Source organism: Pogona vitticeps, chromosome 2 (assembly GCF_051106095.1).
Source record: "Pogona vitticeps strain Pit_001003342236 chromosome 2, PviZW2.1, whole genome shotgun sequence".
In the NCBI taxonomy this organism is placed as follows: domain Eukaryota; kingdom Metazoa; phylum Chordata; class Lepidosauria; order Squamata; family Agamidae; genus Pogona; species Pogona vitticeps.
The window spans coordinates 174,344,865-174,372,319 of record NC_135784.1 but is presented as its reverse complement, the minus strand read 5'-3'; the positions used below and the strand labels follow the sequence as shown (position 1 = coordinate 174,372,319).

Here is a 27,455-nt window from a genome sequence, read left to right as displayed (position 1 = left end):
CAATGACCCTGGGAAAGTTGGAAGGCAGCAGGAAAAAAGAGGACAACCAAATCTGAGATGGATTAACTACCACAAGGAAGCCACAAGCTTGCGATTCAGGAGCTGAGCAGGACAGTTGAGGACACTGTAAAGATTGCCCATTCATAGGGTCGCCATCATTCAGAGGTGACCTGATGGCACAGAGCAATAATGAATAATCAAAGCACCAAGTCACAGGAAACTTGGGACCAATGGGTAACAGGAGTGGGCATCAACCCCATCTGAACCTCTGAGATAAGACATTAGCACCCACCACCCCAGTTCGTGAGCTGCCCCAGCTATAATGCTGTCAAGGCACCCTGGAGAACACAGAATCAGGATTCCTCAGAAAGAAGAAACAAAGTTCACACTTGTAAACATTTTATATAAAAATAACCAAAAAAAGGTCTCCACCTTACACCAAGGCAGGCAATTTTATCTGTCACAAAGGCTTATGATGCTGTGGCCTGATAGTTTGAGGTACATCTCTGGCCCTAGGCTTTAAGGACCCACCTCACCCCTTCTCCCAGCAGGTATAGGGTTCCCTGTATGGTACCGATTTTTGAGAGAATAAAACTTCTCTTACATAAATGAGTAGGGTAAGGCCTCACCTACACTTTCGAATCAGAAAAAGAGGGTTGATGTCATGGAGGAACGGTAGGCCTTAAGCAAACTCAAACACTTCTTTACCCATCTCTCCCCCCCAAACACTGAAGGGAGCCGGGTTTGCCCTTCTGAGTATGGTGGAAGAGGTGGCCTATGATGAATTCCCACGCGTGGCATCTGAGAGGATCAACCCACAAGCCCCTCCCTCAGTCCCCATCTCATCATCTCCGTCACATCAGGGTCATAGCTCATCACGGGCTGTGCTGTCAAGGGGAGACTGGAGCACGTCGGTGTTCCGGGCCTCGTTGCTCAGCTCCTGCTGCTCCTTCATCTTCTGAGACTTGGCCCGGTCCCAGTCCGTTTTGACGTTCTCATTGTCCCACACTACGGAGGTCTCTGTGTCACTGATGTAACCATCGTCGCCCGTGTAGTGAGTCGGGTAGACCAGCAGGGGCTCCACCGAGAAGGCCAGCAAGTTCCGGTTGTCAAAGTGCTCCATGTACTCAGAACTGTGGAGAGCAAAGATCGCATGAAAAAAAGGGGCTTCCTCAGCAGGGAAATACAAACTAGTTTGGATTTCAACAGTGCAAAATTACAATTGTACAATGGAGTTATGGCTGAATCTCATTCAAATGGGAATATCTGCTCACATCGTGACATTTTCTCTGTTGTTGTTCTGTGCCATCAACCCGCCTCCAATTTAGGACAACCTTATGAAAGAGAGTTCTCCAGAAGGTCCTGTGTCCTCAGCAGCTCAGCTGTAAACCCAAGCCTGTAAATTCAACATGAGTATGTGAAGGCCTTGCCTGCACAAATTTCAAATCAGAAAAAGAGGAATGGAGAGGTGAAGGATTTCAGCAAACGCAGACTCTTCTCTATCAGTTTTTGCCAAACGCTGGCTCCTCTCTACCTGAATTCTAATAATTGTGGTTCAGATAGGCTATGAAGATGGAAGTTCCTAATGTGAGGGAGGAGAGTCACCTTCAAGAAACGGAAACTCACCAAAATTTTGAACACCTCCTGCCCTCCTAAATTTAGAGATGCCAGTTATGAACAGGAACACTTGAGAACATGGTTCCCAATATTGCAGGATTGCAACTCCAGTGATCCCTCATCACTGGCTACGCTGACCAAAAGTGATAGGGGTGGTAGTCCAATAAAATCTGGAACACTACATGTTCTCCACTCCAGCTTTGGAAGTCCTTGTACGATTACATAATTTGCTTTTAATTCTGTCCACTTCCAAAATTAATCTTTAATGTAATCTTTCTTATCCCCTTCCTACTGTTTTAATCATCATCCTCTTAGAACTGCAGAGCTGGAAGGCACCCTATGGATCATTGAGTTCAACCCCTATCAACGAGGCACAGTGTGGGAATCGAACTCACTCTGGCTCTGCAGCTGCAAACCTCAACCACTGGGCTATCCAGTAGTTCCTTTGAGCCTCGGAACCTTGGCGGAGGTGGCAGCAGATAGGAGACATTAAATTAAAAAAAAGAATGCTGGCAGCTGATGATGTCATCACCATTCACAACCGTGGAGTTGCGCAAGAGAATTTCAGGTACAAGGAAAGTGAAAAGCTTGCCTGGTACAAAGAACAACCATGCCATGAAACTTTGGGGCTTTTATCTTGGTGCACAGCCTGATGATGATGCTGAATTATCATTGAAAGCTAGGTACCTACTTGATTTCTTTAGGGGTCCAATAAAGGATTGCCTACTCCTGGATTTATAAATATATATATTTAGTGGTGGACCACACAGCCTTTTTCTGATATTTTTTCCTAAAACAATCTCAGCAAACCATATGAGGTGTCATAACGGCCCTCGTGTTTCTCCTCTCAACAAGTTGGAAGTCCAGACTTACACCGGGTGCTTGTCAAACATGACAGGCAGGAATTCATCCACTGGCAACATCTTGGAGAGAGGCTTGGCCTCCAGGAGCTTCTTGGCACCTTGCAGGGAGATGATATAGCCCAGTGTCCAGTAAGAGTAGTCGGCTTCCACCAGATTGCGGACATGGGGCACAGCCTTCTCTGGATGCTCCACCTGCATGCGCTTCCGACCAATGTAGCTGAAAGGAGACGAAGAAGAAGCAGGGTTTTCAAGATGCCACCGTGTGCAGCCACAATGTCAGCCTTTTGAAAGATGGAACTCTTGTGACCCATTTTAAGTTCTTCAGCAATGGTGGCCACCTACGTATTTGGTTTAGTTTGTAATGCATGACCCACACTTACACAAGTGATCACCGGTTGATTATTGTCCTGTTATTTTATTTTATTGTCAAAACAACTTTTTGAACTGTATCCTTTTGTTCCTGTCCTCCCACCAAATGTCTTGTATGATTAATATATGCCAGGTGTGTAAATCATCTGAATTATCTCCAAGCAATCCAGGAGAACAAGTTAGGCAAACAGGTTCTTTTGCTCTACATACAGAGGTAGCTGTCAGCATCCACAATAATAAAATAAATCCCTTCCAAATTCCTTGGGAGGTCTACACAGATTAATAGGTAGTTGTAGAAGGAATAGCCATGCTAGTCTGTGCAAGCATTATAGGTAAAAGCAAAATAGAAATAAAAAGTAAAAAAAGACCAATACTGGGTGGCACCTTAAAGACAAACTTCTATATTTTTTTAATGTGAGCTTTGTGGACAAGTCCACTTCATCAGACGTTAAGTTCATCAACTGAATGTAAACAGCCAATTTAATTAACATTCATGTTACTCTACCACTGTTATTTTATGACAGAGGTTCTCAAATTCTTTAAAGCAGTGGTTCTTAACCTTTGTTACTCGGATGTTTTTGAACTGCAATTCCCAGAAACCCCAGCCAACACAATTGGTGGTGAAGGCTTCTGAGAGTTGCAGTCCAAAACTCCTGAGTAACCCAAGGTTAAGAACCAGTGCTTTAAAGCACAAGCTTCAATGAAAGACCTACATATCAAAGGTGCTATCAACACAATGACTTTCTCACCAACCAACCACGATTTCTGTATTTTGAAACCTATATTTTGATGCCATGTATAAATATTTGCCATGTTAAATCTCTTTCTCTTATGTCTTACAAAATGGACCTGTCCATGAAAGCTCACATTAAAAAAATGTAAACGTTAGTCTTTAAGGTGCCACCACATTTTTGGCTTTTTCCATTTCTATTTTGCTTTTATAAATTAATGTGCTTAACCTGAGATGTATGTAGTGATGATTTCAACAATATTCATATAGCAAATTTACAATGGCAGTTTATAGTGATTACTAACGTCATTGTATTTACCTCCCCACTAACATTTAGAAGACAGCTTAAAATATTGCTATTCAGGGACACTTTTCAGACCAACCCTATCTGATTTTGATTTTACGCTCCCTGTCCTGCTGTCATTCCGATAATTTTCCCCAGGGTGGCCGTTTGTTCTTATTTTATTAAAGGTGCAATTTATTTTTCTTATCCATTTTTTACATTAAATCTTCCAAAGTAAAAAGTATTAAAAACTGGAAAACATTCCAAAATCCATAGAGGGGTTAATATATTAAATATTACTAAAGGTATCGAGGAAGACATTTCATATTGTTAAAGTTATCCTAATAAAGATATTGTACTCCTTGAGCTGGGGAAACATGTATTTGCTTGTAGGAGCGGAGGGAAGTCTCACAACTCAATATGAAACTGGGAGGGAATGGTGATGGAATTCTACAAAAGGCATGAGAATGAGAGGGGTATTTTTTACATTTCTGCTTAAGTGTACAGTATTTTTCCCACTGCCACCAAGTCTGCCTCGGCAATTTGTACAGCAATCCCACAAAAGAGGCCATTCTCACTGTTCTCCTTATGGAATCACCCCATTGACAAATAGGCGATCATTCACTTTTCAGCCTCTATTCAGGCTTGTTCTAAGGACTTCCCATGCATGGTGGACTTCCTTTGGTCTCTTATCTATAACAGATCTGTAGGCATGTCTCTTTATCTATGAGACTAATTCCAATAATGTCAGATCAGCCAGCTGCAGTTCCCCCCAGCACACACGCGTGCGCGCACACAGACACAGACAGACAGACAGACACACACACACACACACACCTCCTTTCACCACTTTATCCGTTCCTCCCACTACTTACTCCTCTGTAGGCCTTGCAAGTATTATCTTTCAGGTATGTGCATATGACACACTGCAGTTTGAGAAATCTTAATCAAGTTACGTTCCCTGTTGGTCAATGTTTTTGTGAAGACTTCTCAGGCAATGGCAACACACTCGTACTCACATCAAGTCCCAGTCTAGGCCTTCTTCTTCCAAATCATACATGAGGTTCATTATGCGCCGTTTAAAAAAGATCTCAAAACGCAGGTCATCCTCAAACACCACTGACTTCTCCAGGCTTCTCTCAACAATCTGGCAAAAGAAGCAAACACATCACTGGCCTCTTTTCTGCTTGTTTATTTCCTAAGCTATTTATTTAAAATAAACATTTGCATCCTGATTTTCCACCCCAAGGCCCATGGTTGAATTCCATCAGCTTCTTTTCTCTCTTATCTTTATTTCTTCTTCTTGGCCAACATCCTGCAACTCACACTGTCAGAAAAGCACTTCCTAAACTCATCCCTTCCTAGCCCAGGATGGGAGCAATTCGAGAAAAGTTGAATTTGGAGACCTTTTAAACTGTTTGGAAATGGAAATAAATGTGCACAGTTCCTCTTCTTTCACACATTTCTATTTTGTACATTTCTGAATAACATAGTCTACGTTTGATAGCCCAAAAGACAGGCAAAGGGGAAAAATGAATGAATGAATGAATGAATGAATGAATGAATGAATGAATGAATGAATGAATGAATGAATGAATGAATGGATGAATGAATGAATGAATGAATGAATGAATGAATGAATGAATGAATGAATGAATGAGAGACAAACAACACATAGCTATAACGGCTACAAAACTTCTTTAAAGAAAAAGAAAAGCTAGGATTCTCAGAAAGTGGAATTCTGCATCTAATATCGTCTGCATTTTGTTGTGCTTGCTGGCAGCTCACACACTGTACAGCCCTATCCTCCACAATCTAATCCTGAGGATAACAGCTACCGATCTGAACTACATGCAGATCTGCCTCCCAAAGCTGATGAGCAAGATCTGAGTGGGAAATATCACCAATAACCTTTTTTATTTCTATGTCTTCATACATTCCAATGTTGTGGAACTAAGCTCCTGGTGGAGCTACGTTTGCCCCCCCCCCCACTAACATTTATAAAACAGCTTAAAATATTGCTATTCAGGGACACTTTTCAGACCAACCCTATCTGATTTTTATTTTACATTCCCTGTCCAGCTGTCATTCAGATAATTGTCCCCGGGGTGGCCACTTGTTCTTATTTTATTAATCTTTTAATTTTTTGTATTCACATTTAGTATTGTATGTTTCACCTATTATTTTATTCGCACTAATTGGGCAGTATATAAATCAAATCAATCAATCAATACGCTGAACCATTTTTTCCACCTCAGGGTCTAGGTCCAGTGCAATACATAGGGATGCCCAACAGGTGGCAGCATAAACTCTGAAATACAGCAACCTCCCAGATACTCTGGATTAGATGCTGTGCCTTCATCGACCCTTCCTATTGTTCTGACAGATAGCAAGCCAGCATGGCCACTAGTGGCCCCTAAATCTGGCCCTTAGTGCCAAATGAAAGCCAGCATCTTTTTAGTGCCAACAGCCCAGAGCCCCCTCTGGATTCAGGGAATTCTATACAACATGGAGGCTTCAACGCTCCCCCTCCAGGCTTTTGAGATGCCACCAGGCATCATCGGGTACTCACTTGCAAGCCTAACTATAAGAACTACAGCGGTGCCTCGCTTAACGAGTGCACCATATAACGACGAAATCGCATAGCGATTAGGGTTTTGCGATCGCAAATGCGATCGCATACCGATGGCACCTATGGGTGAAACTCGCATAGCGAAGATCGGTAAGCGTTTCGCTTACCGATCTTCGCTTTGCGACGCCCGATGATCAGCTGTTCCGCGGCTCAAAAATGGCCACCGGAAGCCTGAAATGGCTGCCCGCAGCGAGGGGAGGGCGCGAAAATGGCTGCCGGCTATGGGAAAACGTCGCTGAACTGTGAGTTTTGGCACCTATTGGAACGCATTAAACTAAGTTTAATGTGTTCCAATGGCTTTCCCCGTTCCGTACAGCGATGTTTTCACATAGCGAGGGTTAATCCGGACCGGATTAACCTCGCTATGCGGGGCACCACTGTAGAAACTTATTTTCCCAATTGAAGAAACGGCTTGGGCCCTGGATACTTGAAGGACTGCCTCCTTCCATATGAGCCTACCCGGCTGTTAAGATCTAGCCAGGGGGCCCTTTTGAAAGAGCCATCCCTCAAGGAGGTAGACAAAGGGCCTTCTCGGCAGCTGCCCCCAGACTATGCAACACCCTCCTGACTGAAATTCGTCTGGCGCCGACACTGATGATATTTCGGCGCCAGGTCAAAACCTTCCTGTTCTAGAAGGCTTTTAATTGAAATAACATTAACTGTAGGTCTTGATGGTGGCAATTTTAATTGTATTTTAATCGCATTCTAATTGTATTTTAATCATTTTACATTTTATTGTATTGAATTTTAATTGTTGTAAGCTGCCCAGAGACCTTTGGGTAGAGTGGGCGGCATATAAATTAAATAAATAAATAATAAATAAAATCTGTGCTCCCTACAACATCCTGCAATAGTAGTTGTGCTTTACAGAATCAAAGCTTGGACACACAGTATTATTTAGAAAGAACATCCAGGAATCTGGCCCTGTGAAAAACAGAGTCTTTGGCTTTCTTTGACATCTCGGTCATGGAGCCTTCGGCCATCCATATGTTTTCACTACGACTCTTATCAGCCTTGCCCAGCGCTGGCCATAGAGTTTAAAAGATTATTGGAGTTCCAGACCAAAAGACCTGGAAGCCCCAAGGACTGCTCCCTGGCCTCTTTTACATGGTGGGCATCACTTACCTCTTGCCACACTTTATAGTGGCTGAGGAAGCAACCCAACTCCCCCTTGGTAAGCGGGCGCCCGTGGTAGGGATCCTTGTAGCCTGGCAACATCTTGATGCCCATGGCTTCCACCTGGCTGCTGTTCATGGCTCTGAAGGCAAACAGAAAGAAAGGCATGAGGAAAGGACAGAAGACTGGGAGGGAGGGAGGGGGAAGGCAGGCACGTTGTTGTTGTTCAGTTCCCAGCCCTGCAAAGACAGGCTGCGTGACTTTGGGTGAAAAGTGGCATACAAAGAGGCAAAGCTGAATCGTCAAAACTAACACAGAAGCTACCAGCCAGAACGGAGTTTGTTGCCACCCAGAATGGAAAGGGAACTAAAACTCAGATTAAGACTCTGCCTAACTCAGGGGGTGACTAACATTGACAAATAGTACAGAAATTGCTCCAGGATTGGCAGGCTTAGAATCACAGTATTTTCCATTGGCTGCATAACACATAGTTCAGTGAGAATCAGCCCAGACTCCTCTCCCCCACCCCCAATTGCAATCTGTATTTCTTCTGCTGCAAGGGCTCCTCCTCCTCTTTTTTTTTTGGAAAGCCAATGGACTTGCATAGCGTCAGTCATGTGCGATCGCTTGTGCCAACAAAGAAAAGTACAGTGGTGCCTCGCTTTACGATTGCCCCACATTACGGCGAAACCGCATTACGACGATTGTCTGAATGGGTTTTTTTCGCTTTGCGATGATCGGTTCCCTGCTTCGGGAACAGAGTCTTCGCAAAACGATGATTTTCCTCCAGCTGATTGGTGGTTTCAAAATGGCCGCCGGGTAAATAAAATGGCTCCCCGCTGTTTTCTGGGATGGATTCCTCACTGCACAGGCACAAAAAATGGCCGCCCTATGGAGGATCTTCGCTGGACGGTGAGTTTCCAGCCTGTTGGAACACACTGAAGGGGTTTCAATGCGTTTCAATGGGCTTTTTATTTTCGTCGAAATGCGAGGCACCACTGTAACGGGGTGAATAAAGGGATTGATCTGAAGGGGAGCAAGGGTGGTGTTGAATGTGACAAGTGAGGCATGTTCTCTGTGACCACAGGAACACTTACCCCTGTGAGCAATCTCGTCACCCCCCACTCCCCCAAAATTAAGTCTTAATTTTTTTGTTTAGTTTTGTTTGAATGACCAACTCTGGCACGAGATCCCCTTGCTGCTGCAATGCTGGGGTACTTCCTTTGCTTCTGTCCCCCATCACTTTCCAGGATTACCTCCTCCACTGGCCGTATCAGCTCCTTCCACATGACAATTTGTCTACTCCTACATTTAGTTTCTCTCACTTTACAATCCCTGTGTGCACCCATAAACATTTTGTGTCTGATGTCCAGCACAGGATCTGGTAGTCTACGTTTTCACCAGATCTGTGTATCATTTATAACAATTCAGTGTCATAGAAAAATAAAAATTTAAAAGGAACCCTGACAAATTAGAGTGGACAGGAAGTGCCTGTGTGTGTGTGTGTGTGTTCTACACATGTCTTGGGGCAAATTAAATTAAAGCCAAGGACTTTAAAACAGAAAGACTCTTTGTCATCATCTGCTACCCACAGCTTTTGTCTCCTGAAACGACAGGGAATAAAATTCAGACATTCTGCGTGCAAAGCCATGTGCTCTACCTTCAACACCAGACCCTCCTCATAAATATGCTATAGGCAGTTGGTTGCAATGCAACTGGACCCTCAACCAAGGCTTGCTATGAGCATCGTTAACACACGTGCATCCCATGCCACCAGAAGACAAAAGACAACCAACACGTGCTTTTGGTCTTTTGGTGCCAACCCTGTCTCAGGGCTGGCATTTCAGCTCCACGATACTCACTTCCCATCCACAGCCTCAAGGATCTTACAGTCAATCTCTTGCTCATACAGAGTCTGCAGCATCCGCTCTCGGCGATCTGCTCGACGTTTCAGGTTGATCATGAAGACCTGCAAAAGGACATGATGTGGCAGGTAATGCAACCTTACGCATACGTAGCTGGCGGGATAGGTCAGTGAGCTGGGGACCTCGCTGTGGAGCCAGATTTCAGGAGTTTGATTCCCTCTTGTGCCTCCCAAGGGAAGAGCCAGGCTGTACGGCCTCGGGCAAAGCTGCACAGTGCCACCAGAAGGAGTGGGACAGGAAATCAGTTCAGAGTACTCTGAGTAGAAAGTCCTGTAAAGGATCACCATAAATCAGAATTGATTTTATTACCTATATCAATGACTCTATGTGGTAAACCTAGCACCGGTGAAGCTCTGAAGCAGTCCAAGAGGGATGTAAGGTTTTCATAAAAATTACTGAGAATTTACTCTCCCTCAAACCCCTTGTCTTCCTGATGTGTCATCTCCCACTGACTTTCTCCCCCAAAGATTACCTGTCTGTGACCTTTTGCCATGTTAGTAATAAATACAGACACTGGGTATGTCTACAAATCCACTGTTTTCTTTAGCCATTAATTTACAGTAAGGAGAAACAGAACAACAGAATCTCTGTGAACAGAGGAAAAACCCTTCTTCTTTTTTTTTTTAAAGAGGTGTTTTTGTTTGTATTCTGACAGGACTCAAGTTCTTTGTGTGAGCAACTTGTGGGATGTTCAGACATAGGATGTTGAGAAGCACTGATCTAGAGCATGGAAGCAAAGGACACGTCTACAGATTTGCTACATTTTTCAAAACGATTTGATTCCTCACCTCATCAAACCCCATCTTGTCCGGGACTTTGGGAGGCACAGACAGATATCGGGAAGGTTCTACTGGTGGGTTCTTAACTGTAAACAAAGGTGACAGACAGTGAGGCCTATAGACATTTTCCAGGGGTGGCTTTTTTGTCTTTGTGCTGTTTACGTGAGCAACTCTTCCAGACCTCCCCCCCACTTCCCTTGCTTTAAATACAAGACACACATTTTACAAGGTCTTCTCCCACATTCTGGGCCTAGCAACACAAGGTAAATAGATACACATGTGAAGCTCTCCCTGCAAATGAGACGTGCATCAAGCAACACTCAAGGTTGACTGACAGGAATATGGAAAGCAAGGTTTCCCCTGAGGGAAAAGGTGCTTTAATATCATGGCACCTCAGAAGAATGACGGCCACCGCCAAGTTTGCATCCAGCTTGCAAAGAAACACTCGCCTGCATTTCAGTCAATAAGTCCAAGTCCAGAAGCAGGGAGATGAGAACAGTAATATTTCAGTTTGCAAAATAAGCAGTTATTAATGCAAAGTGTCTCCATACACTCTGAGCTCTCCTATGATGCTACGACCCTCCTACTGGGCAAATTTTCAAGAAGTGGCTACTTCCCCTTTAAGGACAACTGGACCAAAGTAAAAGGATCTTTGTGCAGCTGCTGTACAAAGAGAGACTGTAAGGCATCCCCAAGGGAGTGAGTCAAGGAAACTCCTCCAGTAGGCAAAGATGCTGGACTGCCACACAGGCCCTTTTGATGCCAGAGGCCACGCTGAAAGGTTGAGCACAGAGCACACACAAGACGCAGCCCATTCCCCTGGACTGGAAAAGCTGTGAAGCCAGGCTATGACTGAATCCACAGAAGGCTGCTGGCTGTTCTCCGATTTCAGTGGCACATTTACAGCTCAACCCTATCCAGAGGCAAATCCCTCAGGCTTATCCCCAGGTAAGTGGGCACAGCAGGGCAGCGTAAACTGGCCAAGGAAGAGCTTGGAAGGTTTCCTTTTTTATAGGGCCCACTGGTGGAGGAATTCTGTGAACTGTAGTTCCACAAAACACATACACCAAGCTTTACCTGCATCAGCACAGAAATTCTGGGAGGGAGGGACAATTTAGAAACAGGAAATATGACACCATTGGAATACAAAATATGACACCATTGTTCTACAGCTGAAGGAGAACATAAAATCTCTCCTGGAATAGATTACAATGGACTCTGTTCAGCCCAAACCTCCAGCAACCTGTTTCAAACAGTGGCCAGAGAATCCACTGAAATGGACAGAGCCTCCAAGAAGCAACACACTAAGCATGACAGCCAATGGTTCTTCCCAGCCGTCTATCCTACAGCTCCGGCTTTTCAGGACTACATGGTCTCTGAGCCCTGAGGTTCCACTTCACTGTCACATCACAAGAGCATAAGGAAGAGGAGGGAGACCTTCAAGGCCCTGTTCACCTCCTTAGTCACAGACCGCCGACAAACCAGAAGCAGCCATTATGTCAAGTCAGTTTTGACTAACAAGGGCATTAGTTGGGCCAGGTGAAACTCCACAAGCCAAAGGGGGTGGTGGTGGCAGAATATAACTTTGTGAAGTTTGTTTGGAGATCCCACTGCTCTTTACCTCTCCCGACCAAGAACAGGATTATGCAAAAAAAACATTGGGAGGAGGAGAGCGCACTCATTTCTACTTGTGTACTGTAATATGGCTTTCCCAATTCACTTTTTATTGTCCCAGAACCAGGACAGCCTATTTTCCAAAACTGTGTAATTCCAACTGTTAGTCCCAACCAGAGCAGACCCACCAGATCAGTGGAACTGATGTGACTGATGAATTTCAAAAGGCCACTGATTCAATGGGCCTATTCCAGTTAGGATTAATGTTGGATTTAGGCCTGTATATTTATTTTAGCTTGGAACAGACACTCTAGTCTCTCTAAAGGGAACCAGAACGGATGTTAAAGCTTTGGCATAAAGGTTGGCCATCCTATTCTTTCTAGATGAAGTTCACAGGCTTATCCAGGTTGTGACTCTAATGCAAACAGAAGAATGTGAGAGATCCCTGATCAGAAATGTCCCCCTTTGGTTAAAAGACCTGCAAACACCAAGCATAGCATGGGGATGCTTTGTCATTTGAGAAGGGGAGGCTCTGCCCCCCCCCGAGTCTGGGAGGCCTGAGGTGCCCCCTCCGACCACAAAGCACTCACCCATGACCTCCAGTTGCGTATGCATGAAACTCTCCACTTCGTCACGCAGGGTGCTGTGAGATCGCAGAGGCACCGGTAGGAAGCCGTACACCTCTTTGTTGCACACATACATCTGGACCTCTAGAAAAAGGAGGAGGCATGAGCACACATAACAGGATGACATTGGGCCACAAAAGAGCTCCTTCCTCATCACCTTGCCAGGCTGAAAAGGTTCAGCCGACATCCTGTTTCTCCTCTTAGTGAAGAGAAGAAATACCTGATAAGAAGTTCCTACAGCACAGCTTATCAGCTGAAATACCTGATAAGAAGCTGGTTTCCCACATGAGGTCCCAAGATTCCGCTTCTAGATTTTAGGTGCATGACCAGCTAAAACACTATGGAGCCTAGACTGTCATGCCCCACGCAAAACACAACTCTGAAGCTAATTTCTTGAGACTCTCACTGCTCTTCTTTTGTTTTTGTTTTTTAAAAACAAGTATTTAATGTCTGCAAACATACACCTGCCCTATTAATTCTCAGGAATGAGAGAAGCAACTGGATCTTCAGTCATTACAGCAGGACATCTACACCTTTGCTCTTTGCTGTTCACTAACAGAACCAAAGTGAAAGATTCAAAATGATGACACGGATGGTGATGGCAAGATACTACAGAGAATATCCATCCCTGGTTACACTTGAGGAGTGAAAAACATGCCCTCTACAATTCTGTAACGGGGCAAGGGCTCACAGGCCAGAGCTTGGAGGACCAAAACCCTGGGACCTTCTGAGTGTAATATCATAGATTGTTCATCATAGATTGTTCAAGACTGCAAGCCATTATTGATGTAATGCACACATCTGGGGTAGCTTGGTCTTAAATGGGCAACTAAGAGCCATAATATTGCAAAAGGCCTGCTTCCAAAGAGCTGGTACACATAAGTCCGGCTGCCTATACATCAGGAAATCTCCTGGAGAAGTGGATACTGCTATCTTCCAAATTTACCAATAAACTGTACCACCGGTCTTGTAAGGTAAAAGGTAGTGTTTTATGTATTATCCCAAGAATACCAGCTTAGATTCATCTTTTAAAAAAATGTTTAGAAGACATTCAGACTGAATTGCAACATGCAAGTGGCTAAGTGCCAGATCAGGTTGAGCTGAGTCGAATTGCCCCCGACACCCAGCAAGTATTATCCCAGATACAAACCTGCCCATTTAAAATGGCTGTCTAGACATGACCCTGTCAAGAAAAAAGTTTAAAAGGGTCCAGCATTTGTATTTCTGTCCCCAACAGAAAATTGTATCCCTCCAACCCTTAGACTGGGGTGAACAATGTAAGGTCTTCCAGATGTTGCCAGACTGCAAGTCCCTGACCTTCTCTTGGCCTTGGCTCTGCTGGCCAGAGTACCAGTCCAAGAACATCTGGGGGGCCACATGTTCCCCACTCCTGCTTGATGGCCTAAAGCCAGAATGAAAATGAGAACAGCCATTGTGTGCTGCTGTTTCCAAGCTGGAGGGAGCCGTGTAAGGCTACCTCATCTACTTCCATCTGGCTGGAACATCCCTTGGTGATCAATAAGCGTGGAAAGCAGGCAAACAGCATTGCTGGTCACGGAAGCTGGGGAACAACAGTGTGCAAAGCTGGCGAACAAATCAAAGGTATTCCTGTTAATTTCATGATTCTACCATAGAGATGCCTTTCAGTTGCCAGGAGCCCACTGCTCAGCAGAACCATTCAGCAAGGGTAGGATCCTTCCTACTAAGAGGAAGCAGCCTCTGGACTCACCAGCCTGCCTGCAGGCAAAGGCAAAGACAATGATATCATCAAATGCCCAAGTGTAATCTGGGTGGGGTGGGTAGAAGACAAGGTTCTGGCTGGCCTCTTTCCGCAGGTCGATGAGGAAGGTGGAATGGACCATGGGAACCTCAAAGCAGCCCTGGCGGTCACGCTTTCTGATCGGGATATAAGCAGGCGTGCGCTTGTAATAGCCCTGAGAGAAGCAAAAGAAAGTAATATTTATGTAAGGCTTATTTCATTGAAAGGTCAGTATGGATCCTGGGAGTTTTAGTCTGAGAATGTCTAGGGACCCAAGATTGGGAACCACTGATCTAGACAGATCTCTACCGTGTTAAGTTTAAACCAAGAGCAGGAAAACTCTTTCAGCACAGGAATAGGATTCATTTGCCGAGTTGCCCTTGGAAGCCACCTTCAGCTGGTGAGCAGGGCCAAAAGCTAGCAGCCTATTTTAACCTGGAGATCTGTGAGTAAACTAATCCTTAGGGAAAGTATTTCAAGTTTTCAGGATGGAGAAAACCATGTACAGAAGCTGGGAACCAACCAAACCATCATGCTGTTGGAAATGAGGACTGGCAATTTGGGCAATCCCATTGGTTTCGGACACCAGACAGTCCAGATTCAACCCCAAGACCCTGAGATTACCCACCTTTGGCTTACCCTGCAACCATCGGAGTTGCAGCCCCACATTCAGAGGAAGCTGCATTTGGCACTAGATACACAAAGTCCAGTCTGTCTGTTTCCACCACATGGAAACCTTGCCCTAGAACCTTACATGCCACTCACTCTGATCTCAGTGGCTTTGAATGCATGCAAGTGAGAAATGCAGGTGACCCACCAACTATGTAACCTGCCTACCTGTGAGGTCATCCCACACCAGAAGTTTGAATAGGCTGCCCGTGAATCCAGCATTGGAGCCACCACCGTCTTGTTCTCTGCTATCAAAAGGCTTAAGGTGTCCGGGTTCGTCAGGAGATTGTCCGCATCCACAAACTGCAGACATATGTGTTAAACCGTAAGAGGAAAAAGAAGAAAGACGGAAAAAAATGAAGAAAGAAAAGGAGGAGTGAATTTCACAGGAGTTGTTCCATTCTGAATGCTGCAAATGCCCAGGCTCCACGACTAGAGTATTGCACTTACTCTAGATGCTGGTCAGGATGGAACCATAAGCTGGCATATTTATCATTTTGTGCTTTCTCTTAAATGCCGTTCTAGATTTTCTTCATGACAAGTGGCAATATTTAAATGATACACAGCACAGAAGGCATGATACTCATTGTATACACATGCTTCATTACTTACCAAAACCAGTTCTTACCCCTCAGTACTCCTTCCTTTTAAATTATTGTTTTATTGATTTATATATTGCCCGATTAGTGCAATGCACTATTCTGGGCAGGTAGCATACGATGAAATCAAGCAACAAAGCAAAAAACAAACAAACAAACCCAGAAACCCATAAAATAAAGGCTTTCTGCTGGTGAACCAGCAGGAGGCCGGGAGTACATGGTGAATGCTGCATCACAGCTGCAAGCAACCTCTAGTCAGCAGTGAGGGAAACTGATCTAATAATTATAAAAAACAATTGAGAGCTATCCTCTAAAACCAGAGTCTTGAGCAGCATTTCCAGGAATTCTGGGACTAGATACACGCTGTGGGTTAAACTCAGAAGAACAATAACCTCATCAAGATTCTAAGAACCTGTTGATGGAGACAAGCAGGTGCTGATGCTGATGCTGTTCAAAAGCAGGGCAAAAAAACAACAACAACAACAAAAAGGACCAGCCACAGAAAGAGATATGGATAAACACGAATCACGCCCTGCCAGCATTTCTGGGCTGCAAGCCAGCGCCTAATTCCAGAACGGAAGTACAAGGCACGACAAGCCAAGGGCCCATCTCCCTGCCAGAACAGCTGTTCGGCTGGCTACTTCTTCACCTTCTCTCTAGTCCCACACCAGTTGTTCTTCAAGGAAATAAAAAACAAGAGAGGGCAAGGCATAATAGGGTATTGCCCGGCAACACAAGCCACACTGACAGCAAGTCGGAGTTCATCAACAGGGTAAGATGAAGTGCTTGGGATATTCAAGATTACAAAAGGTAAGTTGGAAGGCCAGCTGGGAAGTCATGTCCCCTGTCCCAACATAGGCAATATTACTGTAAAAAAAAATTATGTGAGGCCTCACAATACCTGCACCTATTTGAGTTCACATCTGGCATTTTCCTTTTTGGCAGATTTTACTGTATTTGTATCGGTGGAAGATAAGGGGTGGGGTGAAGGAGAACAGGGTAACTAGATGCCATGAGAGGGAGAGAACACATTTGATTATTTTTGTTCTGAGACCTTCTTTGGTTCTGGTTTTCAAAAAAGCCAGTTCTCAATTTCTTCAGCAACATCAAGAACTGCCAGAGATGGGACCAAGGTTACAGGCAGGATGAATCTGCATCCTGGTTCATTTGGGGAAACATGGTGGAGAGCTTTTGCCTCATAATCAAGTGGAGAAGACAGATGTAACCCCAAGAAATAGGGAACAATTGGCCCTCCAGATGTTGTCAGACTGCCATTCCCATTAGGCAGTGCAGCCAACAGTGAAGGATCAGGACAGGTGCAGATGGTTCAAATATCTAGAGCAGTGGTTCCCAACATTAGGTAGCCTAGGTGTTCTTGGACTGCAATTCCCAAAAACCTTGGCCAGCATGGCTAGTGGTTAGAATTTCTGGGAGCTGTAGTCCAAGAACATCTGGGGATGCAAGATTGGGAACCACTGAACTGCTAGATAGCTCAGTGAGTAAGGTATTCGGCTGCAAAGCCAGAGGTTGGGAGTTCGATTCCCCACTATGCCTCTTTGACAGGGGCAGGACTTGACAATCCATAGGATCTCTTCCAGCTCTGCAGTTCTAAGATGATGATGATGACCTAGAAAACCACACATACATTATATCTTTTGAAAACTGAGACTCGGCCACTGTAACGGAACCCAAAGTATGACGTCATTCCTGCATGTCAATCAGGGGATGGAGCAGGAGGGGCGGAGTCATAATGACAGTTGGAACAGCTGGGTGAGACAGTTAGGGGTTGGAATCAGAGAGAGAGATAAGTTTGGAGAGAGTTAGGGACCAGAAGTTATTGAGAGAGTGCTAGGATTCAGGAATAGCAAAAAAGGGGTTAAGAAAGGAAATTGAAAAAGTAAAATATATCGAACAAGCAGGAATGAACGCATCAGTATAACAAGAGAAATACTGACATTATCTGAGATACTTTAACACCTGATTTTAATATACATGAACTTATGAAACAGTTATATTTGATTCTCCTTATGATTTTGTTCAATAATAAAAGAATATTTATTTAAACCCCTTGCTTCCTGAAATTATATGACCCTTTGGGGTGACAGCTCCTATGTGTGGACCTGAATTGGTATTAGGATAATACCTGGTGGCAGCGAAAAGGGCGTATTTACCTTTGTGGAGCCCAGAGGTATAAAGGGCACAAAGGGGGATCACCACAGCCACCTTCTCCTATGCCACTGTGCCAGCCATGGGATGTACAAAGCCACAGCCTGCACAGGTCTCTGAATCACCCCCATCAACCACATGGCTGCGCAAGGGACCCCCCCCCCCATGGGCTAAAGATCCCTGGTGGGCAGACTCCAAAACTGCAATGTGCCCTATGGAAATGACTTCTGCAAAGATCACACAAGACAGCCTTAAGAGCCCAGTTCCTCCTAGCAGGCCTGTCTTCCAAAACCTTTCCTTACCAGGATGTAATCAGCCCAGATGTCTCGGGCAGACTGCAAAGCCGCCTGACGGAGCTTCATGACATGTTCATAACGGGCATTGGACCAGTGCTTGGGGCCTTCCTCATCCGGATAGAACCTGCCAAGGATAAGGGAGGTGAGGGCGAGACCTTGGAAAGGAATCATCTTCTTTTCCACCACCAATGTACAGAAACCACGTGCTATACAAATGCAGCTGAGACCAAGGGCTTTGAGGCCAAGTCCGCCAACTGTTTCCTATGATAAATCAGATAGGATTCATTTTCTGCCAGGATTCTATGCTTGGAAACCAACAGAATTTCTGCTGATTCACATCCTATTCCATAAAAGTTCAGGGAAGAGATTGGGGAAGGAATGATCCTCTGCTAGACATCCAAGCCAGCATTTTGAGCAAGACAGCTGTACTTCAGAGTCATAGAACCTCATGCCCAGTCTAGTCCATGCTTGACCATCGAACTGGAAAATTCACTGTAAAGTGTGGAGTTATCATTTGTATCGGTCGACTGCAGGTCCCCTGAGTTGCAGCGTCATGAAAGCTGCAGGCCAGCAACACCTGGGTAACACAGGTTGCCAATCCCTAGTCTTTATGGTCACCACTGTTGAAAACTATGTTTTCCCGCTCCTGCAGTGCCGTACAAGCACTATACAAACACTGGTACTGGCAAAAGAACTCAAACCAGTGAGGATGTCCGCTCCTTTAAAAAAAAACACACACAAATGTAAAACAAATCCTCTAGTCCTCATTGCTGCAAAGGCAGGGTTGAAAGCCTGTGGCAAAACCTCAAAATCAGGTTTGTTTGTTTATTTATTTAAAATATTTTTTACCCTGCCTTTCACTGTAAAAAGGAGCCAAGGCTAAAAGACAGCATTTGAAGCTAAGAACAGTAAGTATACAAATACTTAAAAGGATGATACAAATACCACACTAAAAAAGGTAAACAAAACATGATTTTTCAACAGCTACAGAGTGGAACTTCCTTCTCCTTCCCTATGACTGACAAAAACACCAAAAACTACAAGAAAAAAAATAGGAATGTAAAGTGCTTAATTTGCTTGTTTTTAAAGAAAATTCAAACATCAATTTTTGAGGGACAGCCTTGATTCCCCCCCCCCCATATCCCACAGAGTACAGTACAGACAGGCCTGTAAAATCTAGTCAAACAAAGGCACTGTCGTGCTTGATATTAAAACAACTGTGCTAAACTTTTATTCTACTGTTGTGTGTGATCTCAAAGGTACTGTTATTATTAAACCTCAGACTTTCTGTTGTTCCTCGTCCTAGTTCTGCAGGGTTGCTCTCTTCTTTTTGTCAACTCTTACTTCCTATTACAAAACTGACATAGACAAAATAAAAGCCCAAAAATAGCTTCCCAGCCATGATATAAATCACACAACATGAAACAAGGCCAGAAACAAACTGCAAAAATAGCATCCTAAAAAACCGTATCAGCAACAAAAATTAAAAACATCAGAGGCTCCAACTAAACATTTCAAGCAGAACAGAAGAACCAAGAGACCATTTCAAAGCTGTCAAAAATGGAAGCAACGATCTGATCAGGATGCAAGTCCTTAGTTTAGGCTCAATTACTGAAAAAGCTGCCTTTCTTGTTTGCCCCTTCTTAATTTAGCTCAGTTGGTGAAGAGACAAAGAACATTCTTCCGCAATTGAACCCCTGCGCGCGCGCACACACACACACACACACACACAAACACACAGAGAGAGAGAGAGAACAAATGTCTAAGCACTATGAATAATGTTATATTTCACATATGTTTTTAAATAGAAAAAGTTAATGTTTTAAGCAAAAGCACAAGTGATTATTTTAGTATCAATTGCTGGCACAAAAGAGGATTTTATGCTTTACACAAGTGGGTTTTTTTACCTATACACTTCAAGTGGCTGTGTGCGTCCTCTGCAAAATTATAGGTTATATGTTATTTATTATACCCAAAAGCCAACATGCAAGATGACAGACTATAAAACGGGGTCTACGTAATGGTGCAATAAGGAGTGGGTCAAAAACTGTGGTACAGGATGGCAATTCAGGTTCCTGATAAATGCTGAATGGTTGCTATTATTATTTTTAAAAAACAAGTTTTTAGTCCTCACAGATGCACAGGTACACTTGAGAAACAGCAGCTAGAAGCTAGAAGAATAGCTAAGAGTTCAAGCAAAATACCGTTGCACTGCACAGAAACATGCCCCACCTTCTAGACAGCAAAACAAGCTAAGAACAAACTCTGCTTGTTGTACCATTGTGTGAAATAAGAGGAAATAATACAGATATGTACTATTTGCATAATTTACATAGGCAGCAGAATCTAGTTTTTCTTGTGGTAAGATTTCCTAGATTTGGCACACTTGGAAGAGTACCTTTGGCTCAGTTTACTCATGGCCCAAAAAAAAAAAAAGTAACTTCCAGATGTTGGGGCCTGGAGATATGTCTGAGGCAAATATATGAGCTCATCCTTAAATCATATATAATAGTGTGGCCTACAGCAGTGGTCTCCAACCTTGGGCCTCCAGATGTTCTTGGACGGCAACTCCCAGAAGCCTTCACCACCACCTCTACTGTCCAGGATTTCTGGGAGTTGAAGTCCAAGAACATCTGGAGGCCAAAGGTTGAGGACCACTGGCCTACAGGCTTCCCTAGACCAACATAAACTGGGAGAACCTCTCCCTCAAAAACTGCAAGTTGTGCCCCCACAAGCTTCTGGGGGTGCAGTGTCCCACTGAACCCCCACCTAGCTTATTTTAGCCCTTTAAAGGTTTTTTTTTTCTGAAACTGAGAATGATTTTTTAAATTATTCAGGGTGGGAAGCAGACAGAGATGTCAAAAAGAAGGGCAGCACACTGGAGCCTCTGGAAGGGCCCCCAGAATTTGCCTGTCCTGATGCAGACTCTCACACAATCCATCTGCCCTTTTCTATATTTCTGTTGTGCAGACTATCTGTGAAAAAAAGAGCAAGCAGGAAGCAAAAGAGAAAGCAGGAAGCAAGCAAGGGGAACCTGAGCAGCTTCTGTATTCCTATTTTCTCCCTCCACATCTTGAAATCTAGCTTCATGCTCGGATGGTGAGCTTTCATGCACCATTCTGGCCCATCCTTCACGTTCATTTACTCACCGTGGCTGTTCCATGGGCCGCCACTCCACCGAGTGATACATGCCCTGCACATTCATCAGCCACTCCCGAAGCACAGCGGTTGTGTTGTCCACATTGTGATCTGTTGCCACCCTACAGAAACATCAGACAATAAAACAGAGTTCAGCATTTCGAGAATTTCATTCCACACCTCCCTCCCACATCCCTGGCCTGTCAAACAATCACACACACACACAAACACATTTGCAGGAAATACATGACGGTGGTACTTCAGCATTTGCCTGGGCCTTCACACAATATAGCATTAGGTTTGATGCTACTAAGCTTTCCCTTCCCAAATGTACACACACATAAAAGCACTGCCTGGGCTGCTATGTATAAATACATTAGCACTGTGGCACAGAGTGACGGCTTGAAAGCATGGGTGGTGGTGGTGGTGAGTGGAATACTAATATTACTGGTTCACGAAAGGTGGTCCCACCCAGTTCCCAGAGTTGATTCTTGCCCTCATAAGACGTTGCCTGCATTTCAGCACCAAGTTAAAACCTGACTGTTCATTTGGGGCCTAAAGAGGCAAAATTGTATCCAAGCCTATCAATGTGTTTGTTTCAGGTTCCAGTGTTTAAATTGTTTTAAGGAAATGTTGATGGATTGTACTCCAGCCGGAGAGCTGCTGAATTAAAGTGGTTCAAGGAAGGAAGGAAAGTTTTTGTTAAGACAGTCCATTGGATGCCCTTCAGGTGCATTGGATTACAACACCCATCATTCTCCAGGGAAGAGGGCCACTGCTCACACCGGCTGGGAATGAAGAAAGGAGTTATGGTTCAACAGAACTGAAAGGCTCTCAACTGAGGACAGTAGACTCAAGTAACTTGAGGTTGAACCACACCAGAGGTTAAATGTGCCTGTGCATTCAAAGAGTGTGTTTTAAAAACAGGAAGCCAGATTTAGGTTGAATATCACGCAAAACTTCTTAACTGTTAGAGCAGTATGACAATGGAACCAATTACCTGGGGAGATGGTGAGCACTCCAACGCTGGAAGCACTCGAGAGAGAACTGGACCCCCATCTGTCAGATCTGCTTTGCCTTGGATTCCTGCACTGAGCAGGGAGCTAGACTCGATGGCCTTATAGGCCCCTTCCAACTCTTTAATTTTATGAAAAACAGCTAACAGTGGAGGGGGGCAAGACTCGGACAGGACCAGGGCAAGTATGCGGAGGGAGGGTTTAACTCTTTCCTTGCATGTTTCAACCTTAAAGAGGAAAAAAACAACACACACCAAGTGTTGGCTGGGACACTTGAACCATAATATCCAAATGGTGGCCTCAGGAGTGATTCATACAGGGCAATACATCAAGTGCAGGCAAATGTCATGATGATGTTTGCATCCATAGACAGATGGGGGGGGGGAGAAATACATTCATCATAATGAAAAGAGGGAAAATATTTCTAATAAAATAATCAGTATTTATAAAATGTGATTGAATTATATATTTTAATCCTAAACTCACACTTTACGGACCAGATAGACACAGATGTATGCATTTGTTCATCCAGATCTTTGTCAAACTGAAATCCAAGAAATGGACAAGGCTGTGCGGACTTGGAATGTCTGTTGCCGAGTCTGAATGAGGGCTGAAATGTGGATTTATTTTTATTGAACAGGCTGCATTATAGCTAGGACACTTGATACACAGGTTAGCCTTTATGTTCAGTGCCCCTGCAAGTTCAGCCAGATGACAGCTGCTTTCACTGCATGACCGAAAGCATATTCAGCATTGATGCAATATATAAAGGCTTGTGGAACTGCTGCTGCTTAGCTCTACCATCTCCTGGTATATGTGCATAGCAAGAGTATCATATCCAGCATGATATCATGTAGTGTTTCAGATAAACCATGGTGAGGTATTATTTTTTTTCACACCCATAATCCTAATGCAGATTATGGAATAGATTGCTTTTTAAAAAGCAGCTAGCAACTCTTATTCTCCGTAGGACTGAGATTTTTCCAACTACCGAAAAAAGGAATTTTGTTGAATTGCCAATTAATGATTGAGAACATTCAGAACACCCACGTGGTCTCAGTAATTCTCACAAAAGGCTTGTATCGGAAGCCACTTTTATTGTTTCACCCTCTCAAATCCTAAATTAATTGGAGTCTGAATTGATTATTCGCCCCCACTCCCCATATGTATACATCTTAACAGAACTAATACCCTAAAGAAAATCACCCACTATAGGCTTTCTTCCAGACAGATCAATGAATTAGCTTCTTTCCTCTACAATAGCAGCTCCTGCTCCCTTTCAGAAAAAGAAAAAAGGAAAGAAAAAACACTGTGTTCCTGCTGCCTATTTAATAAGGGTCAGCTTTTCAAACAAATGCTTTCAATCATATAGGATGACAGGTTTATTGACAAGACATTTACAGTCCCCATATGTGTCACAATGCCAAATTTTATCTGCAGGTTGGAGGGGCAGGATGGTGGTCTGCCCAGCAAAACAGCTGCTCAGGCTATTTAAATACGAGGAACTGTAAGAAAACTGTCTGTTCCACAGCTTTCAAAGAGGAGGAAATTATATTTCGCAAGTCAAAGGGGAACTGTGCCTGATTGTGAAAGGGAAAAGGCACATGTATCTTTGCAACCCAAGAAGTTGGTCAGACAGTACAAGATACCAGCTTCGCAACTAAGAGGCTGATGGTTTCCTTTGAAAGAACTAATTCCTTCAATGTTCTGTGCAAGAGCAGTAAACCATGCAGATGAAGCCCATGTTTACTTCCTGCTGACCAATCTCAAAACAAAAGTAAACTAATTTGTAACAAGTGGCAAGGAGGAAAACATCTGCTTGGACAAACAAACATATTTTACTTTTTAAGGGAACAGTTTGTAATGACTTGTTTACGATACTGTCTAGTTTTCCCCTCAGAGAGCCAGAATGGGATCTCAGCTGAAAAAGCAGTTGAGAAGATCAGTGGGCTTATGCCTTATGCCTAAAATACATGTGGACAGGAGCCGTCTTTTGGCATAACTTACCAAGAAGCACACATGATGAGAGACCAGACCAAAAACAACATAGAAAAAAGCTAATTTCTGTGTGGTAACAAGCTACAAGGCCGTGCACAGCTGGAAACTGGACTTTGCTACCCTGCTGCAAGATCCAGGAACTGTTAGGGAGAGTTATGTCCCAGAAACACCGGGATCTGCTATGACTTAGAGAAGAGGAATGCCATTAGAAAATAGTTTGGGCACAAACTATCTCAAAGACCATATCTCTCTTTATAAGCCTGTCAAGAGGGCCTTCTCTGTTGATGCACCCAGGCTCTAGAATCCCCTCCCACGGGAGACCAGGCTGGCCCCATCATTGCTGTCCATCTGCAAGGAGGCAAAGACCTTTCAGGAAGGCTTTCTCTTAGTTGACTGGCTGCTTGAGAGGTGTCTGGTTTTTTTTAACATAAATGTTGTGTTTTTATTGTTGGTATATTTAATACCCTGTTTCCCCTAAAATAAGCCCTAGTATGATTTTTCAGGATGCTCGCAATATAAGCCCTATCCCAAAAATAAGCCCCAATTAAGTGAAACCCCGCCCTCCACCACTGTGCAGCAACCAGAAGATGATGACATGACTGTTAAATAAAACATCCCTTGAAAATAAGCCCTAATGTGTTTTTTGGAGCAAAAATTAATGTAAAACCGTCTTATTCTTGGGGAAACACAGTATGTTTTATTACTGTTTTATCTACTAGTTTTAATACTCTATTTGTTTAATTCTTTTAAAATATAAATAACAATTTGTGTTTTTAGTTTTTAGTTATTGTTTCTTTTAATGTAAGCTGCCTTGAATCCTTTTTAAGAGAAAGGCGGCATATAGTTTTTTAAAAAACAAAAATTTATCCCAGGGACTTGAATATTATGTCTAATGTTGGGTCAGACAAGTTACTTTTCCTTGCACCAAGGGGCACTACTTTTCCCTAGAAGCCTCTGGTGAAAGACGGAACCCTTAAGAGACTGACTGTGGTGAAAAGGCACATTTTCTCCCTCACAGACAAGAATGCAGCTTGTTCAAGCTACTTTCCTTCACCCCTATTTTTCCTCACTGAATCAGCTGAACCAAACCAGTATGGACAAAGTGCCCTCAACACAGACAAACACAGAGACTGAAAGTACCATACCTAAATGGGGTGAGGAATTAAGGGACAGTAAAACAGCAGGGTGCCAGGGTTGACCCCAGTATTTTAGTGGGCCTGATGCCCCATATGGCAGCAATGTTGAAGGGAAAATAAAAAAATGGATGCCACGTGGCTTGTCGTCCACCACTGGCCAAGCCTGCTGCCATCAAAGGCAGTGGAAGGCCCAATTTGATTCCTGATATTACCAGAAAAATCCAGAATTCAATACAATGTACTTTTGTACGTGACTTTGGCAACTCACAGCCTGAAGAGAAGTTTGCCACATCCAAAGATTTTGGGGTAAAGTTCCCTGCCCCCCCCCCAGCTCCTGTCATGCCCTACCAATGAACTGTGATATTGGAAGGGGCACCATCTTGTTTGTCTTAGGCAACAAAATGAACCTTGGGGCCAGGCTCTGTGTGCTTTTATTGGGCACTTTTTTCCTGAGTGACTGACGCACCAGTATTTTGCCAGCCAAGCTCATCCACAACAAGCTCCTTCACTGCTGAACAGGCTGCTTTTTAAGGCAGAGGAAGTTTCCCACTTACCCACAACCCTAGAACAGTGATTAGCATTCTGCTACCCTCTGGGCCATAAATGTCACACTTGTGACTCCACCCCAGCCAGGCAGATCCTACTGTCATGACTTGTATGGGAAGACATAAAATAAAAATAGGGCTACTTGATGGCCGTCCAGATGTTAATGAACTTCAAGTCTCAGCATCCTTCACCCTTTACTATGCCTGCTATAGCTGATGCAGCCTGCAGCCCAACATCTAGACAGCAACATGCTCCTCATCCTGGGGACACTCCCAATACAGACGCCTACCTCTTAGAACAGGAGTGGGTAAAGTGCCACCGTGAAGCCAGATGAGGCCAAAGAACTATTTTGTTCCTCTTCCATTTCCCCCTGACTCTGTCTTTTCTTGGGGGAGGGGAGGAAAGCTCTGCCCCAAGGAGTCTCCAGAAACAGTAATTCACTTTCAAAGAAGTCACTTAGTTCCTCTGCTTCATTTAACACCACACAATATCCATTTATGAAAACCAGAACTAGTCTTCCAAAAACTTCCAGTTTGCTTGGTTTTGTCTCTGCATTTTAGGTGGTTTGTGCAACCCTTCCACAAAGGTCTCAGAGGCTGGAAACTGCCTCCCAACCACCCACCCTTTGGAGATCCACACGCCATCCTAAATAAAATGAGGGAACCCCGGGGCCACTTGCAGAGGGTGGCCCTAAGCAAGTTTTTCCTCTCCAGAGACTTGTTAGTGGGAGGGGGGGCATAGTTAAGACAAAGATCTAAATCCAACTGCTACTCCTGATTAGAGTTGATACGATGAATCTATGGGACGCATCCCAACATCGCCTTATAGTTCAGCGATTCATAGGTCCTCTTACCTACTATGGCAAAGCTAAGGAACTAGCTTTCGGGGGGGGGGGGCAGCAGGGGCTCTAACCGGTGGTTGCCCATCGTAACACTGTTATTTACTCAGAACCTGGGTCCCAGCGACTCATTCACTCCGGGGTGAATATCCCCCCATCTCAAAAGGGCTGCCTTCGGAGTAAACGCTGCAGGATCGCGCGGCGAGGGAGGCGAAGGGCTCTCCGGCGCCAAACTGCTCAGCAATCGCAGCTCAAGCCTTGCCTGGCCTCGCCATCCCATTCGTCTGCGCTGGGGGGGGAAACCGGGGCGGCTCCGACAACTACTCCGGATTAGTTAGCGCGAGGAGAGGAGGAAATCCACCCCGCTCTTCCACCCGGGCAGAAAGGAGGGGAGGGGAGGTGCACGCGCGCCCCGCGCGCCCCCGGCGGGCTGCCTGCCTGCCACTCACCAGAGCGCGATGCGGTCCTTTGGGTGCCGCAGCCTCTCGATGCAACCGAGCGTGGCCGGGAGCGAGTGAGCCGCGTTGCGGGCCAGCAGCGCCAAGAGGACCCGGGGAGGCCGGAGGGGCGACTCGGGCACCCAGCGCTCCTCCGGGAAGTAAGCGCCCGCCCGACGGGCACGCCACGCCGCCAGCCAGAGCAGGGAGCCCAGCCAGAGCCACCGGGGCTTCATGGCCGAGAAGCCGCCGCCGCCGCCGCCGCCGCCGCTGCTGCTCCTTTTTTTTTTTTTTTTTTTTTTT

The 27,455-nt window shown here is 44.6% G+C and overlaps 1 protein-coding gene across 1 annotated transcript; it reads right to left on the bottom strand.

The window, feature by feature from the left end:
* Positions 1-382: 382 nt before the first annotated feature.
* On the bottom strand, positions 383-27,455 carry COLGALT1 (collagen beta(1-O)galactosyltransferase 1). Its single transcript, XM_020779407.3, has 12 exons — positions 27,165-27,455; positions 21,193-21,303; positions 18,050-18,167; positions 15,151-15,285; positions 14,284-14,488; positions 12,519-12,638; positions 10,324-10,400; positions 9,473-9,579; positions 7,620-7,752; positions 4,882-5,009; positions 2,491-2,697; positions 383-1,133 (listed from the first exon to the last, which is right to left on the bottom strand). Exons 1-12 carry the CDS (start codon positions 27,386-27,388, stop codon positions 866-868), a joined length of 1,833 nt encoding a protein of 610 aa, XP_020635066.3. The 5' UTR covers positions 27,389-27,455; the 3' UTR covers positions 383-865.

What these genes read in the sequence shown, in the direction of transcription:
- COLGALT1 (XM_020779407.3), bottom strand. Translation starts at nt 27,388, where the DNA reads ATGAAGCCCCGGTGGCTCTGGCTGGGCTCCCTGCTCTGGCTGGCGGCG. An exon ending in GGCCTAGACTGGGACTTGAT is followed by an intron (nt 2,698 to 4,881) that starts GTGAGTACGAGT and finishes GTCTCCTTTCAG; the next exon opens with CTACATTGGTCGGAAGCGCA. An exon ending in ATGTTTGACAAGCACCCGGT is followed by an intron (nt 1,134 to 2,490) that starts GTAAGTCTGGAC and finishes TGCTCTCCACAG; the next exon opens with TTCTGAGTACATGGAGCACT.